We start from the raw sequence: 17,333 nt of genomic DNA, 5'->3' as shown, positions 1-17,333 counted from the left end.
GCGGCTAAAGTTTCCTTGTGCCGAGCCTTCCCTCCCGTATTTTGGAAGAGTTAGGCAAAAGTGTCACCGACAGGCCGGTCGTAGTCAGGTTTCCAGTTCCTTTCATTAAGAGAGTTGCTATACTATCCTTTCTGGCTAACCGCACCGTAGACACCGGGTGTAGGTTTTCCACTGAAGTGGAGAGCCTGTCTTCCAAAGATTTCTTCGTGGGGGAACATGAATTTGGATAGGCCTCCAAAATCCGTGCCTCGGCCATGACCTGGTTTTTCAAAGTCGCGAGTGGATTCGAAGTCTGTGGTTTCTTACCACTTGGAAAGTTACAATCTTTTGTTTCAATCTTCATGTGTCCGAGGGGGGGGCCTTAATACGTAGTAGAGAATTTATCTTACCTGTAGACTGTCACTAGGTTCATCACGAAAAAGTTAGCAAATCATTATATGACCTTATTAGAGGACAGTCGAAAGTCTCCACTGGATATATCTAGATGTCTACGCGTAACCTGGAGCTTCCAAGTGATCTATTGAATTTGCCTTCACTCAGGCGTAACGAACAGGAAGAAGTATTAAATATGTACATACATAGATATGTAAATTTCAATACCTGGACCGTCCGCATTTTGACTAATTGGCTACTTTGTTTTTATCGATATGCCAAAGCAGATGTCTGATAAGGACCTAATTAAATATTTCTAAGCTCAAACAAAAGATTAGTAAAATGCAACACGTACTCAAACAAATTATCACATACTGAGAATTCCTTGGCTTATTGGGATCAGATGTCCACTATAAACTCTAGCCTTAAATTTGATGATGATCCCTCATAAATTATTATGAAAAGATATCATATGATAGTTAAGTGGGCCTTATTGTCTTCATACGCTGGCATTCTACGTATGCACGTAGATAAGTAATCACTAACTTGAGGCTTGAACACTTTAAACTTGAACTTAGCCGGGTATCTGATATCCGATAAAAGCAAATCAATCTGAAAAAGCAAAATCTGTGCGTCAACACATCCAACGTGCAAACTATTTTATTTTTGTACCCAGACATTCGTGAAAGCTTTGATTCAAATTCGAATTCGAGCGCACGAAGCTCAGCTCTCCCCAATGCATATTTGTGGATACGTAGATACTTCTCTCCTAAAAAAGTTCACCTTCAAAAAATATTTACTTTCTGCTCTGTTTGAATATTTCCCATGTATTCTCCGATATATGCCTTAGTCTGAGAAAGAAGGCCCGAAATAAGAATTTTTAGTGCGCCGTCGCAGCATCTTCGCCTCAGCACACCCCGTCCTCTTGAAGGGGAGCGAGCCCACACTGAAAAGTTCTAAAGGAAAATCGGAAAACCCCTCAGAGTATTTATCTTTTCCCGAAGTCACATTGATGAATTTTTCGTTGCGTGTGACTTTCATAGAGTTAGTTGTCTGCAAAAGGAGACAACTTGCCGTGCCGAGAAAATACATTAAGAAATAGCCATTAATTCGGTCTCAATTGAAATCAATTGAAGTGAATTATCTCAATTCCATCTAAAGTCAAAAGATAAATTGGCCATAATTCGCCGGCCGTTGAAAAAAGCTTTCGATTTCCACTAAGAACTCAGTCTATTACGCGATTCTCTTAGCATATTTCACTCAGTCGCGGGTATATCAATTTTCGCTTTCGTGCAATTTTGCATATGTGTATTATGAAACATCGAGTGTGCTGTTGATTCACCAGAAAGAAAAAGTTCACATTTCGTGTTTAGTGCTTCGTACATTTATTGCGATGAACAATTTGGGTATATCTACGGATCCGGCACTCTTGAGTGTTGATTTGCCGACGTCACTAACAGAATCCCCCTCGGTTACCACCTTTTTGCCGGAGGAGGATGCCTCCACGTGTCCTTTGTTGCCCAACACCCCGTCGCCACCCCCGCTCGCGTTCTCACATCCTCTGACACCAAGCGTGGACAATGAAAGCAACGATTCGGTCAACTGCGAAGACACGAAAGCAGAAACAAGTTCATCAGGAAGTAGCTCGGGGATTGCAATGGATGCTCCTGATGCAGCCGCCACAAGTCTGTTCAATAAACATGCCTACCATCATTTGGGAAAGAATGGCGACATTGCGATACAGGTAAATATTCAGACGGATTAAATTATAAGCTTTAAAAACAGATTTAGATTAAAGTGTTCCCCGTAATTTCACATGTTATCATACTTCCGAATATAGTTCAACCTCTCTAGTCTCTCTAGTCGGATACACCTCAGAAATCTATGTATCTATCTACAAAGTTAATTACGCAATGTTTGAAGTATGTCCACATGCAAAGCCCAAAACTGATAGGAAACAAGTCGCAAAACCGGAAAATGAACACTTCATCTATTTCTCCATTGCTTTGTTAAAAAATTAGTTAAAAACCTAAAATATAAAAATAAAATGCTCCCATCTAAGTATTACTAACGACTCCTAACAACGCTTAACCTAAGTAATCAGACGATTTTTTCATACAAACAATTTTCAAAATCTAAAGCCGTCTTATGTAGTGTAATGATACGAAATAGTGTATCATCTGTGTAAAGTAGGAACATACCCATTTGCAACAACCCCTAACCCCGGGGACCGGACGACCACCGTGTTACACAATCAGCTAATCTTCAAGCAGTTAGATTGTTCCAGTAATTGTAATAAATATTATGCGATGATCGAGGTTTTAGGGAAGTTATCAAGCAGTTCTACCAGAAGTACTCTCGCCCCTTATATGGTCTTTTACTACAGTGTATATCAGACTATACACTTTAATTTCAAACCAATACACTGTGATTTCTTGGTATGCAGTAAACTAACATGGAAGACACAAAAAACTATATAGAAAACAGCAGACTTTCAACAAAACTTTGTAGTCTCTGTTTTCAAATTAAGGCAATTGAGTGAAGAAGATAAACAGGTAAAATAAAACCCCTTTGGTCCCCTCTCTAAGAAGTAATCAGTCGTCACAACGCTTAACCTCGGTGGCTATTTGTCCAAACCGGCTGATTATCGTTAAAAGCCCCAAAGTTTCAAAATTTGCATTGGTAATACAATCCTCCGACACCACAACCTCTGACAATCAGGTGAGAGAGAATACTGAAGCCATCCACAACACAGCCCTCCGCAACACTTATAATAGGGAAATGGATGCCGCAATAACCGCAGTCAACAGAGATCCTGGAGATGAAGCATCAACAAATGATCTTCACAACCACCTAAAGAATGTTACGATTGATACGGCCACAAAGATACTTGGCCCCAGCCGCAAAAAATGGACATATTAGAGCGATGGGTTGCGTATTTTATTGAACTGCTCAACAACCAAAATATCGGCGAGCTGGAGGACCCGCCGACTAAAGACGACGGACAAATGCTGCCACCACCAAGCATAGAAGAAACAGTCCGTGTAATTCATCGGCTTAAAAAACATAAGTCGCCAAGAGCGGATGGAATTACAGCCGAATTAGTTAAATATGGTGGCGACTTATTACACCAAACAATTCATCACCTTATACTGAAGATGTGGAACAGCGAATCAATACCTGACGACCCATTCATAAAAAGAGAGATATTACACAGTGCAGCAATTATAGAGAAATCACGTTGCTGAGTACCATCTATAAGATATTCTCCGCTAGGTCGGATAAGCCCATTCGCCCAGAACGTCATTGGTCCCCAAAGAAGCTTCACTCCAGGCAAATCCGCAACAGATCAGATTTTCTCTATGCGAATCAAGGTAAGAGACTATAACTTCGAGACCGTTGTTAATTTATTCTAGCTAGCGTCGAAAATCACAGAAGAAGATGTTGACTGCCAACAGAGCCTATTTCAGTTTGCAAAAACTTTATGCCAAAAGTGTAAATGTTCATCATATTAAAATACATCATAAGGTGTATAGGAGTATTTGTGGAGCAGAACGAATAGAATGATCTCCAAATCAAAAATTTGTTGCCGAAACTGTTCCTATTAACCATCATTATTCAATGTTGTTTCCCTGCGTTCTTCTTGCTCCACCGTTGGAAGCTTGGAAGTCTTGTCATTCTCATGATCATACCTTATCTGCGCTATCACATGCTAAGACAAAACAAAATGTGAACCCCACAACATTGCTACTATCAAGTGATTGACAAGGCTTCCAACTCAACAATTTCAAAAAAGCTTTGCGCTCTCCGCCTACAAATTAGCCATCAGTCGAATAGTCACCACTTCTGGTTTTACAGTATTCTTATTGGTAACCTCGTACCACTTTACAATTTACTTCTTCCCGTTTTGGAGCTCTCGTCCCCATCTGCCACTTTGTCATTTGTTTATCTACTATTCCCTTTTTTAAGGTAAACACAAAACCTTATTAAAATCGGTTTACTGTCTGTCTGTCTGTCCGTCTGTCCGTCACACGCATTTTTCTCGGAGACGGTTATAGCGATTGACACCAAATTTGGGGGGGGGGGGGGGGGGTCCCCATACATGCAAAAGGAGTGCGGGGGGTTGAAAGTGATCATTTTTTTAACGAACCCATTCTCAGGAACTACCAAACCGAAAAATCTGAAAAAAATCAGGGGGCTGCCACTATATGGTGGGCTCCGAAATACCCTCCATACCGATACCTGTTCAAATAAAGTTAATAATAGTATATTACTATAATTTTTAGTAATTGTCAGGAAACCCCCCCCCCCTTAAGTTCACCCTAGAATCACCAAGTTTTGCAGAAATATAGGCTACAGTATAGAGCATAATTTCCCCAAATTTGGTGAAAATCATGCTATTACTAACAAAGTTATACTAGATCAAAACTGTCGTTCCTCTGCAAATTCAAGACTATGAATGTCAATATCACTTGAAAGTGGCTATTTTCACATAATATATGCATATTTTACGTGCTACATGCTAATGGGACAAATGCACACTCAAATCTTTTTATAAAAGAAATACACAAAACCTTTCATACCTGAAGCGTCTACCTTCCAGTTTCCCCACTTGTTTATAATTTTACCTTCCTGGATGTGGTTTTTTACCAGTTTGTCAGTTCCTGGCTCTTCACTGTTTGTGCTCTGGATTTTCATTTACATTTAAATTTCCTCGCGTCTGTTCACTTTGAAGATTCCCCAATTGCTTTGTTTCAGCGCTACCCATCATTATACTGTGTTCACTGAAAATGATTGAAATTCAAAAGAAGTTGCGAGATAGGCGAGAGTGTGATAAAGTCACGCTATTAACACTAATTTGCTACCTAAAATTGATCTGCAACACAAAGTCAAAAGCAGACAATCCAAAAAGCAGCTTTCTGACGATCTGGAGTGGTGAATGCGATGCAAACAACACGAACCTACTATCGAAAGAAACCTAGGACGAAGAAGCAAAGAAGCCGTTGTGGAATCACAATGAAAAACACTTTTCGCGACGTTGAGCCTATATATAATTCCTCTATAAGTCTGTTTGGTATGGTCTCTCCATCTGAATCAAACTGATCGGATCTGATGTCTTACCTTCCTTCTCCTGAAAACATCACATCAAGTCTTGGCTATTTATGTAGCCTTTGTCAGTAAATATCAATAGCTGTGAGAGAGAGAGACTGCAGAGAATAGTGACGAGAGCAGCCACGGTTCTGATTTCCTTTGAATCCGATAATGGAAGAATTTATCGACCAAACGTGATCCAGCATGGCAACATATAACAATTAAAGAGCACACCTTAAAAGGTGACCTTCTAGATGAAAGGCTAGCATTTCACTAAGGAGCTTAAAAGGTTAAAATGCATGTATTTTATCTAGCCTCATTGCTTCAGAAACAAACAAAAACTAGTGGAGGTCCAGGGGTCTTGAGATGCTCCAAAATAAGGTCTTGTGATTCAGGCGCAATGGAATAAAAGTCTCTATGTCTACAAAATATAATTAAATTCAGAATCAAAGAAACCTCTAGCCAACAGACAAGTAACTAACATCCTAAGTTACAACCCCAGAATCAGCATACACATATTAATTGCGTCATAATTCTTAGACTAGTGTCACATTTGTTATTTTGAAGTGGCTTAGTAGGCACAACTTAAAGAAAGTTCTTCCTTTTTTTACTAAAAAGTGACTTATTCAACAAATATCGTTTTTCGGGAATCAGTTATTCCGTTTTCCCGAGATTTCCAAGAGAACAACTGGTCCCCAAAATGTGGTATTTGTTGAATAAACCAATTGGTACCAAAAAAAAGAACCGTCTACAATCTAATCATAGGCGTATGTCTTTTAAAATAGAGCCAACTTACCGAGATCTTCTAGGCACAAAAATATAAGTAGTCACTTATCTGGGCTAGCAACACATATTAGTGAATATGCAAAAAATTTATCAAACCGGGCAATACCATCAAAATAACATTTTTTTTTTTTGAGGATTGAGTTGGTCCTAAGTGTCCATTATTTCAACGGTACTACCACTTTCGGTCACGCCGCTCCTAGGATAGAAGTGAGGCAAAGTCTGAAAAATTACCTCTGCCGTGGACGAAAACACCAGCTGCCTTTCAAATTACGCTTTTAAGTTAATACTCTATTCAAATGAAGGATAGAGGAGTTCCTTGTTGAAAACTCACAGACACTATGAGAAAACTCACAGAATCGTTCATCAAGGTGTGACTGCAAGATGGTGAGACTAGAACCCGCATTTGGCGTTAGGCCGACCATTGTCAAATTTACTCTGAAATTCCATCGGTTTGTGAAAATCTTTGTGAAAGAACCCAGTGTCTCTAGAGCAACATTGAAAACCTTAGTAGGACTTCTAACGGGGTTCTATTCCTCAAACTACCAAATCTGAAAAATCGTTGTGGTGGTCTCGGTTAAATGTAACCAATGTGAGGTAGAAGGGGAAATAGTCCTGCATTTCATATGAAGCTTCCCGGCCTCCTCAGTTCTTACAAGAAGGTACCACAAAAAATTTTCTTCAACGATGAATCTACCCTCCCTCTACTTCTGGAAGACGTTCTTAGATCCACATAAAACCGCAAACGCCGCAAGCAGGAGACGATATGAACAATTTTAGAGGATAAAACAATGAGTCTAATAGAAGGTCTGAACAACTCCCCACAGTATTACAACTTTACCTACCCTAACCTTCCCCTTTCCTAACCAATATTTTTTCTATTGTACTTTCCCTGTGCAGTTTTTCACCTCCAGTAAATTTTGATAAATGCATGCTATTCCACCGGAAGTATAATACTCAGTGGATACGCGATAGAAGAAATTAGTGGTAAACAATTTCGAAAAAGCATAGGGAACCATCTTACTATCGCCTGATCGCTGGTGGTTATTCTGCAAGATTCTCAATCTATTTCATAAGCAGTGTAGATAACCCAAAATTGTTATTCTTAATTGTTGTGTCCGAATTTAAAGATCTACAAATAGATTGATTTGAACCAGAGATTAAGGGAGCGCCTTTTATGTTTTAAATAGCAAACTTAGCACGCACTTTAAGTAATTATCGAGTTAGTAACGTCTTTTTTTAGTCTTATGTCTTATGACGTGGATGACGTATTCTAAAATAGCAAAAAATGATAAGACAAAGCTTAAATTACGTCGATGAGATTATCGTCAATGCGTCTTTTTCAAAAAATTATTGAAGCAAAAACACACCCCCCATGAATAAGTTATCTCATTCGCGTGATCTGTCTCCTTGAATATTATGCACAATCGGGTAGTTTGCTCATTGTCTTATTCTTTTATTTTTTTTATCTAAATTTTCGATGTCATCTCGGACATCAAATGCATAGTAAACATCGATAATTAAATAAATCAAGATCATGTGCCAACTGATGGATGTTTGGCAATCAATTGCCATGTGCTAATGAGAGAATTCAGTGAACTTAGTTTCTGGTTACTAACAGGTAGCGGCATTTGGCTAGACATGGTATTTTTAGGAATAGTTAGTATCATCTTAAAGCTGTTCCTAAGTGCCACTGCATTGTTCAGAGCGTACCTTGAAAATTCAGGATAAAGCGATAATAATAATGATAAGTATTCTCTAAAAAAAAAATATGTGACCCTCTTAAAAGTGTAGGAACATTGTGCCTTAACCAGACATTCAATCATACTACATTGTACGAAGCTAAATCATGTGTCGTGTTGTCAGCAAAATTATCAAAATAATGTTCGAAAGAAAGTAAATCCCTGTGCTGATAGTGAATCACGGAAAGCTCTGATAAGATAAGGAAGTGCATCCATCATAAATTAAGTATTCTCCCACACACTTGTATGGAATAAAACGTGACGTTTGTGGGTATATTTGTACATGGAATAGCCATTGTTAGTAATTGTCTGGCAAGTGATATTGATGCTTCCAACCATTATATAGATAAGTAAATATATGTGCAGCTTCGACGAATATGTAAATGATTTTCGCAAGCTGGTGTTAAAATTAAAATTATGTACATTGCTAGACATTTCCTAAGAAAATGTGTTCCACTTTTGGATATTCGCATCAAGATGATAAAAAATGTAATCTTCTTTAAAGTTTAGTAGACTACGGCACATTACTTTCAAGTTTTACGGACCTTGCGAAATCCACGATAAAGCAAATCTATAAAGAATGTCTGGACCCAGAAGGTCGCAGCTCAAATCTCACTGGAAGCAGGAGAATTTGTATCGTAACTGGATGTTGGATACCAATCGACTCAGCTCTGAATGTGAGTACCTGAATCCTTTCAGGGTAATAATCACGGGCGTGCGCAAGCTTGACCACATTGTCTGCTACAGAGTACTGTAATCCTGTAGTGTACCTTTACGGTCTTGAATGAAATGCTCTAACACACTTCAACGCCCTGATTCGCCCTGATTTTCCGAGTTGTCACAATCTCGGCAGATGCCGAATTTTACCTAATAATAGCACTAAGTGCCAAGCAAAACCAAAGGGCGCTGGTGGTGGTAGGTCAATGGGAGAATCCGTCGAGAACTCCCCGCAACATCGAGTACATATGCAGAATGGTGTACTTCTACATGGCTTGAAGCAGACTGTGTGAGAGTCCCAGGACATCAAGGGAAGCCGTGAGGGACTTACGTACAATACCTGTAGCTGACAATATTATGGAAACTACAACCGCCCGCTCGAGACACCAAATTTCTTTGATTGCTCGAGTCAGTGGCTCATAGTTGACCTTCTTCTCCAAGCATTTCCGTTCAATGTTGCTATTATGGGGGATAGCAACATCAATAATATACGCGGAGCGACCCGTCTTGTCAACTAACTGCACGTCACGCCTGTTGTGTGGAATGAGCCAATCAGTTAGAACTTGCCGGTCCCAAAACATGCTGTAAGCAAAACTGCTTGCGGCTCATATCGGTAAACCGGACATGTTCCTGTGCAAGGTTTTGATGGATCACCTTACATATAGCATTGTACCTGGTGGTGTAGGGTAGGTAGGTATCAGTGGCCGCTCCGAGAAGCCCAATTAGCGCTTTGGTGCGCCGTTTTGATGCCACAAACTCCTAAGACCGTGACTGTTGTTATAGGAACAGGGAAGCAGAGTCCAGCTGGCTCGGATCTTCAGAGCCAGCCCGTAGCATTCACGAAGAAAAGCAGCTCTCCTACCCTGCAGCTAGAAATCTCACTAAGGTCCCCAAAGAATGGTTTACCCAGTGTCCGCAGCCTGACTCGAGCCAGAGCCGGGCAATCGCAGAGAAAGTGCATGAGGGTTTCCCTTCCTTCTCCGCATCTACGGCAATGCGAGTTGTAGGGTAAGCCGAGCCTAGCGGCATGGTCCCCTATGGGGCAGTGCCCCGTGCAGATCGCCGTAATCTTGAATGCATTTGCACGCGTCTGGCACAGGAGCTCTCGTGATCGGGCTATGTTGTAAGCGGGCCAAATTCTCCATGATTTGGCACAGCTTGTAAGCCTTCGCCATCTCAGGCCCGCGGCTGCTAGGTAGTGCGAGTAGACTCGGCCCCCGACAGCCGCCAGCAGAACACCGACTGTATTCCCCGAGGGACTGCCAAGAGCAGAGCCTTGCCTGGCCAATCCGTCAGCCCACTCATTCCCCTCTATGTTCCTATGCCCGGGAACCCAGAGGAGAGTGATCTTGAGCGTGCCGCCCAGATGGTTGAGCATGTCTCTGCACTGCCCCACCAAACGGGAAGATGTCGTCGTTGAGCACAAGGCCTTGATGGCCGCTTGGCTGTCGGTCAGAATGGCTATGTTACGCTTGGGGCTCGAATCACGCTCCAGCCATCGACAGACTTCCAATATCGTCAGTACTTCCGCCTGGAATACACTGGCGAAACCTGGGAGACCATACGACTTGGATACACCGTGTGTATTCGAGAAAACCCCCGCGCCGACTCCATAGGCCATCTTTGATCCGTCCGTAAAGAATACCGTGTCATAGTCTTGCAACACGCCGCCGGTCTTCCACTTTGCCCTGGTTGGAAGGTCCACAGCAAAGTTTCTCGTGAAGTTTAGCTTGCGTGTGATATAGTCCGTGTTGGATGCCCAGATTTCTCGAGGTATTTCATCTAGAATGTTGCTGTGGCCATAGGACTTCGCTGTCCAACATCCGGACTCACGTAGTCTGACGGCACTGCACGCTGCAATATATTTGATGTGGAGGTCAAGGGGGAGGAGATGCAGGAGTACATTGAGAGCATCTGCCGGGCAGGACTGCAGAGCCCCGGTAGCACCTGCACACGCGGTTCTTTGAATCCTGTTAAGCTTCGTTCTATTGTATTTCTTCTTCAAAGCCTGCCACCATACAATAGATCCGTACGTCAGGATCGGACGCACTACAGCAGTGTACATCCAGAGAACCATCCTCGGCCGGAGACCCCATTTCTTGGCAAAGGTTCTCTTACAGGCATAGAAGGCTATACAAGCCTTCTTAACCCTCAGTTCTATGTTCAACCTCCAATTTAGCTTAGGATCCAGGATTACACCCAGATACTTTACATTAGAGGAAAGAACCAATCTTTGTTCATTCAGCCGTGGTAGATGGAATTCAGGTATCCTTGTCTTGGTGGTGAATAGCATCAGTTGCGTTTTGGTTGGGTTTATGCTGAGTCCGCATCTTGCGGCCCACAGGCACACCTTTCGCAACGCTCCTTCCATGATGTCGCTCATAATGGACAGAAACATCCCTGATACTAATATCACCAAGTCGTCGGCATACGCCACCACCTTCACCCCGCTGCTGTCCAATGTACGTAAAATTTTGTCCATTACTATTAACCAGAGCACCGGTGAGATACCACCACCCTGGGGCGTGCCTCTGTTCACAGCTCTGGTCAAGTGGTTGCCTCCCAGATCGGACTGGATTATCCTGGTACTCAGCATGGATATAATCCAATGCGTGAGATACCCCTCCAGTCCAATACCGGTCAAGACTTCCTTGATGGTGTTGGTACTGACGTTGTTGAAAGCTCCTTCTATATCCAAGAAGGCAGCAAGGGTATACAGCTTGTACTGCAGCGACCGCTCAACCGTGCCAATTACCTCGTGGAGGGCGTTTTCTGTGGATTTTCCTTTGAGGTAGGCATGCTGGGACTTAGAGAAAGGCGTTCTCTCCATAATTGTCCTTAAGTGAATGTCCAGGACGCGTTCTAGGGTCTTCAGCACGAAAGAGGTCAGGCTGATTGGCCGAAAGTCCTTCGCAGACTCATGACCTTGCCTGCCCGCTTTCGGTATGAAAACCACCCGTGCGCGCCTCCAGGACTGCGGTACGTATCCTAAAGTGATGCAGCTTCGGTAAATCTCAACAAGCCACGGCACAACCCTTTCCTGCTGCTTCTGTAGCATGACTGGCATTATGCCATCTGGGCCTGGAGATTTGTATGCGGAGAAGCTGTTTATAGCCCAGCCGATCCTATCCCCGGTAATTACCGATTTGATAGTCTCACACAGCTGGGGTTGCCGCCTGGTGGTGTATTGCACCGGTGCCATAAGAGTACAGCCAGAAATGAGATGGTCCAACGTCTCTAATGCCAAACCACACATTCTGCACTGGTCGTTTTCCACCCGCTCTTTCATTATGAGCTTTTTATAAGCTCGGGTGGCGACTACCCCGTCCTGAATGGCACACATGAACCCCTCCGTTTCAGCAAAGAACTCCTCAGAACACAGCCATTTGTTCGACAAATGCAAATCGACAAATGGCTGCCAAAGGAAATTCACGTGTTTACAGTGCATTGCCTTTCATTTTCATTCATCGATTCGCTCTCGCTCCGACTTCACCCCACTCAGAGGATTAAAAGATCGATCCTTCAAATTAAGTGGAGTCAGCCCACAGTCTGCCTTACAGGATTCGACATTTGTCTAATATAAACTGCATCGAAATATCACGACTGTACATGTCTACTATTTACAACAGACTTCTAAGATGGTCATCAGTACCAGCATACAGCTTGATGTCATCTAAATACATCAAGTGTGTCAGTTCACGCTTAGCACGTAGGCCATACTTTATTGCAAAACCATGCCCTCTAGCATTATTCAGTAGCCATGAAAGGGGGTTCAATACCATGCAAAACCAAAGGGGATTCAACGAATCCCCCTGGAAGATGCCCCTCCATATATGAATGAGCTCTGAGGTATTGGCACCCTCAGATGTACGCACTGATAAGGTGGTATGCCACCCTTTGGATCAATGCCATACAGATGTAGGACATCGATTAGCCAGGTATGCTGGACACTATTGAAAGCCTTGGCATAAGCGATATAGCAACTAAAGAGATTTCTTTGGACTCTAGTTGCTTGTCCTACAACTACCGAGTTGCTTTTTGCTACTCCTTGACCCAACTCGGCAGACCTGCTCTTCCTCGGACAGAATATTGTTGGTCTCAAGGAGCGCATTGACCCTTCCACGAATAATAGACGTTATGAATTTGTAGAGGGTTGGTAAGCAAATAATCGATCTTGAATCTGTGGGATCCTGCACCGTGTCCTTCTTAGGGATAAGGTAGGTAACCCCGCAGTGAGAAGGAGTGGAAATTCTTCCGTCCGACTAATGACCTGATTTATGCTGTATGCCAACCGGCCATTTATGCTGGTGAATTTTTTGTACCAGAAGTTTTGCACTCGATTCAGACCTGGGCCCCTCCAGTTCTTCGAGTTGTTTATGCTCGTCGAACTTGCTCTTCGGTAACATCCGCAAAATTCATGCCAGACATATTGGCATGGCGGATGCCTTCGGCGGTGATCCACTCAGCATGCTGAGCGGGTAACCCCCAAAGTCCACCCCAGTATTCTTTCGCTTCCGTCACCGAAAACTGCACAGTCTGGACGCTCTGTTCGGATTCATTGAGAGATCTAAAAAAGCTCCGCTGGTTCCTCGCGTATGTTGCATTTTGGACACGTCTGGTGTGACTTTCGCCATACCGTCGTAACCGACTACATATGACTGAAAGTTTCTGCATTAGTGTGTCCAGAATTTCAACTACGGAGGTCTCACGGGGAATGGCATAGTTCCTATAAACCCTTCTCACTTTATATCTCGCGCTTCTACTGGCGTTCCCAATGCTAAGTTGAGTCATCCTGGCAATGTCCTGTCTTAGTGAGTCCCACTGACGTTTCAGACGAATTTTCCATGGTGGATCTCTTCGGTCACTCAAACCAATGACGCGAAAGCAAATCTTCTGGCCGTGCAATCTGACAGCGGTAACTGCACCACAGCACACAAGTGATTGTAGTTACAGCAGAGGCATATCAGCACACAGCCGAGATGCAATCTCATCATTGATTTGAGATAGAATTCTTGGATTTGCTTTAGATGCATAGAGCTTGGGAACACCTGGTCTCTGCAAAGGGTCCATTTCCGAGAATTCTATACACGCTCTTTAGAATTCGTCCCGACCATCAGCAAAAACCTCAGCTGAACGATGAAGAAGAGTGCTACGGCGAGTACTGAAACTGTTGCCTGCAGTGCGACGTGGTGTTGTTGATGCCGCCGCCTCTGCCCACATCGACTCTCGGTCACCAGTTTCCGGGGTGAACTCGAGTCGAACACGCTCCCTGATAATGGCCGAGATTGTGTCGCTGTGAGTAATAAAGCGGTACTGGTCTGCGACTCGTTGCACAGTCACGTGCGCGAATTGCAGGAAACGCTCGATGAATCTCTGGTGCAACAATGGGCGGTAAGATGTTGTACCCCCACCCCCCCTTATTTCTTAGTAGGAGCGGGTGATGAAGAGGTTCATTTCTTTAGTCCACTTCATCCGCTGTCTACGCGAACCTGCTGAAGTGGTCGCCGCAGATTGTGGCTCCTGGTCGTCGTGGCGCCTAGACGTCGAAACGCCCCACGACTAGCACTTTTGACGCCGTGCTGTCCATTACGAGAACCCAACCCAATCACCAAGTCAGACGACTCCCGCCGCGTTATCCGTACCGGACCTTAAATTCCTTCTTCTTCTCACAGATGGATTTGCATTTTGTGGGGACAGCTTCCTCAGTAGGTAATTTGCAATACTGCAAAGTTCCTACACTTTCCTCACCTACCCCCGGAGACACTGCGGTGGCGTACAGCCATTCAGACAGAAGCTATCCATCCCTCCTCCTTTTACAACCGAGCTTGGGACCGGCTACGGCGGAGTTATTATTATTATTATAGGGGTGAATTTAGGTAAAAATTTCCATTTTTTCTAGGCACCTCCTCCTTTCTATCACCCCTTCCAATAAGGATAAAAGCAGGATTCCGCTAACAACTGACGTTCTAGTTTTCCACACCATACTATCTAGAATATAGGCAGCTATATCCAGTACAATAATGAAGATTGCAAAGGAAGTACCACATCTTGCAATGCAAGATTAGTGGAATAAAAGTTTCATAAACCAGCAAAAATTGCAAACTAGTCCTCGTTATCATTGCGTTCGCTAAAATGAGATTTTACCGCCAAATGCCCACCTACTAGACTCAACTACATTCTGAGTTGTCTGGGTATTACCGGGCCATTCAGACTACAATGACTTATCTCTCCTCCTTTGTCAACCAAGCTTGGGACGATATTTGACGGAGTGAAAATAGGAGCTTCATGTACACAAATATTCTTTCATTAAAAATCCACAAAATCTTTCATACCGAAAGTTAGGGCCTTGCTTTCTTGTTGTCTTAAAAGAGGAGCACCATAGTTCCCACAAACTTGCCTTTAACAGGTCTATTGTTCTATTCCTTAAGCATTTACACTGTGGTCGCGCTTTGAACCAAAAATGTAGGGTCAAGGCTGCGAACCTGCCGCCTCAATCAACTCGGCCATCGCACCGTCTATTGCATACGTACCATTCATACGAAATTTCATTATAATCTCCCCGATAAGGCCATTCAGCTAGGTATTTCCAAAAAAAACCCTTATGCATCTGTCTAAAAGGGGATACGATTAAGGACCAAATAATCTTCTTTTTTTCATTTCCTAGTTATTATTGAAACAAAAAGAATTATAAATAATTTCACTCATTGCAGGAAAATGGACTAAAACAAAGTGGTCTGCTGAACATCCCCATTACAAAGGACACACCCAGCTTTGTCTCCTGGAATTGGCCATTGATTCGAAAATGTACATTTTTCCTATTCATGTCAAGCCTCCTGGCCATGTGTGCTCTCGTGGTTGCTATGATAATAATGCTGCCAAAAACATGCAATCCAAGGTATAAAATTAGTCCCTCCGTAATAGGGTCACTATTTTACAATTATCTGACATTATTTTTACAGGATAAGTTGGTTCAAAGGAAGCGTTTTCTATGAAATATTCCCGGCGAGTTTTCAAGATTCCGGAAATGATGGATTGGGCGACCTCCGAGGCATTGCTTCTCGTGCTGAATACTTCCAAAGCATCGGCGTCGGTGCAATCCGGCTCAATTCAATATTCCCTTCGCAACATTATCCTGACCACTACGAGAATATTTCAACATTAACAGCTATTGATAAGACATTAGGCAACGAAGCGGATTTTATGCATATGATCAACATCCTGCACATGCGGAATGTATCCGTAGTCTTAGATTTACCCATTTACCCATATTTGAATCAACTGGGAATTGCGGAGATTGTTAACGTGTCGTTAACTAACGAAACTATAACCACAACCAAATCGTCCTTGGAAAGTAGCAATGTTATCACACAAGCTATGAGGTACTGGTTGGCTCGAGGTGTTGATGGTTTCTATGTGAAGGGATTGGAGCACTTCATCGATGATCCCAATTTCGAGGATAATATCGCCGAATGGAAGTATGTCTTAGGAAGTGACCGAGTGTTGATGATTAATAAGAAGGTTCTTGAGAAGATGGATAAATTCAGTGCTGCACAGATTATGAAGTATATTGATTTGGTTGAAGTATTCTTAGATATATCGAACGGAACCCAAGCTGTTTTTGAGGAAATTACAGCCACACTATCCAGTTCGCTTGCACCTGAATTAAGTGGTCCATGGATACAGTGGACTTTAGGAGGTATGTATATTCATCACTTACACGTCCTCTTCCTGATCAGAAGAAAGGATTCATTACTTTTTTTTTCTTATTTTACTTTCCAGGAGTTGGCGAGCAGCGTATGTCCCGAGATGCCTCACCAAATGTAACTCTCGCAGCCAACTTGATGCAGCTTACACTACCGGGTACCCCAAGCATATTCTATGGGGACGAAATTTCACTGCAAGAATCACATGATCCTCACAATGAACACAGCGAAACCAAGCACATGCACCATCTGTCTGCCATGATGTGGAATGGTACCCAGCAGTTTACGAATCGTGAAACTCTGCCATGGCTTCCGCAAGGTGCTTCAGCATCTATGCATCACTTGGAACTGATATCCGAAATGATAAATCTCCGCGATCGATCACCATCTATCTACCAAAACGCAATTGCGAAGGAATCTAAGACTACCTCGAATACCAACGTTCAGTATCGACCTGAAAACATTTTGATCATAGAACGATGGTATCCACGTCGAAATAGTTTTGTAGCCATCACAAACTTTGGCAAGGAGTCGGTAACTATGGATTTAACCACTTTCTTTTATAGTGGTAAAACTATACTGGGCGGGATGGAGGACGAAGAGAAAGTATATTTCAATAATTTCGAAATTGGTCCACTCAAAACTGTAATTGTTAAATTAGATAAGTGAGGAGAAAGGAGATAAGGAGGCGCTTCTATAGTATTAAGACTTTCTCATCGGATTTGAATCAAATATCATAAGTTATTGTATTTATTGTTGAGATTTTTTATATGAAAAATTATATTTTGAAATGCAAAATCAATAAATGAAATAATTTTATTTAAAATTTTTAAAACCCTTATTTTAATTGTCTAGTAGTTACCTAGAAATTATTTATTTATTTAATTATTTAAGGGGCAAAAAACAGAGTAAACTCCAATTACTT

At 42.5% G+C, this 17,333-nt stretch overlaps 1 protein-coding gene across 1 annotated transcript; it reads left to right on the top strand.

Annotated features, from left to right (window-relative positions):
- Nucleotides 1–1,283: 1,283 nt before the first annotated feature.
- LOC119661492 (neutral and basic amino acid transport protein rBAT-like) lies at nucleotides 1,284–17,234 on the top strand. Its single transcript, XM_038070857.1, has 4 exons — nucleotides 1,284–2,116; nucleotides 15,416–15,600; nucleotides 15,665–16,401; nucleotides 16,485–17,234. The coding sequence occupies exons 1-4, from the start codon at nucleotides 1,766–1,768 to the stop codon at nucleotides 17,075–17,077; spliced, it is 1,866 nt and encodes a 621-aa protein (XP_037926785.1). The 5' UTR covers nucleotides 1,284–1,765; the 3' UTR covers nucleotides 17,078–17,234.
- The last annotated feature ends 99 nt before the right edge of the window (nucleotides 17,235–17,333 follow it).

The sequence above is a fragment of the Hermetia illucens genome, chromosome 1 (assembly GCF_905115235.1).
Source record: "Hermetia illucens chromosome 1, iHerIll2.2.curated.20191125, whole genome shotgun sequence".
NCBI lineage: Eukaryota > Metazoa > Arthropoda > Insecta > Diptera > Stratiomyidae > Hermetia > Hermetia illucens.
The sequence above is the reverse complement of the archived record's forward strand: the minus strand, read 5'-3'. Positions and strand labels throughout refer to the sequence as shown.

Bases quoted from the DNA above. Each gene is read 5' to 3' on its own strand.
- LOC119661492 (XM_038070857.1), top strand. From the start codon at position 1,766: ATGAACAATTTGGGTATATCTACGGATCCGGCACTCTTGAGTGTTGAT. The intron at 15,601-15,664 runs GTATAAAATTAG...TTATTTTTACAG, and splicing joins CCAAAAACATGCAATCCAAG to GATAAGTTGGTTCAAAGGAA. The intron at 16,402-16,484 runs GTATGTATATTC...TTTACTTTCCAG, and splicing joins GATACAGTGGACTTTAGGAG to GAGTTGGCGAGCAGCGTATG.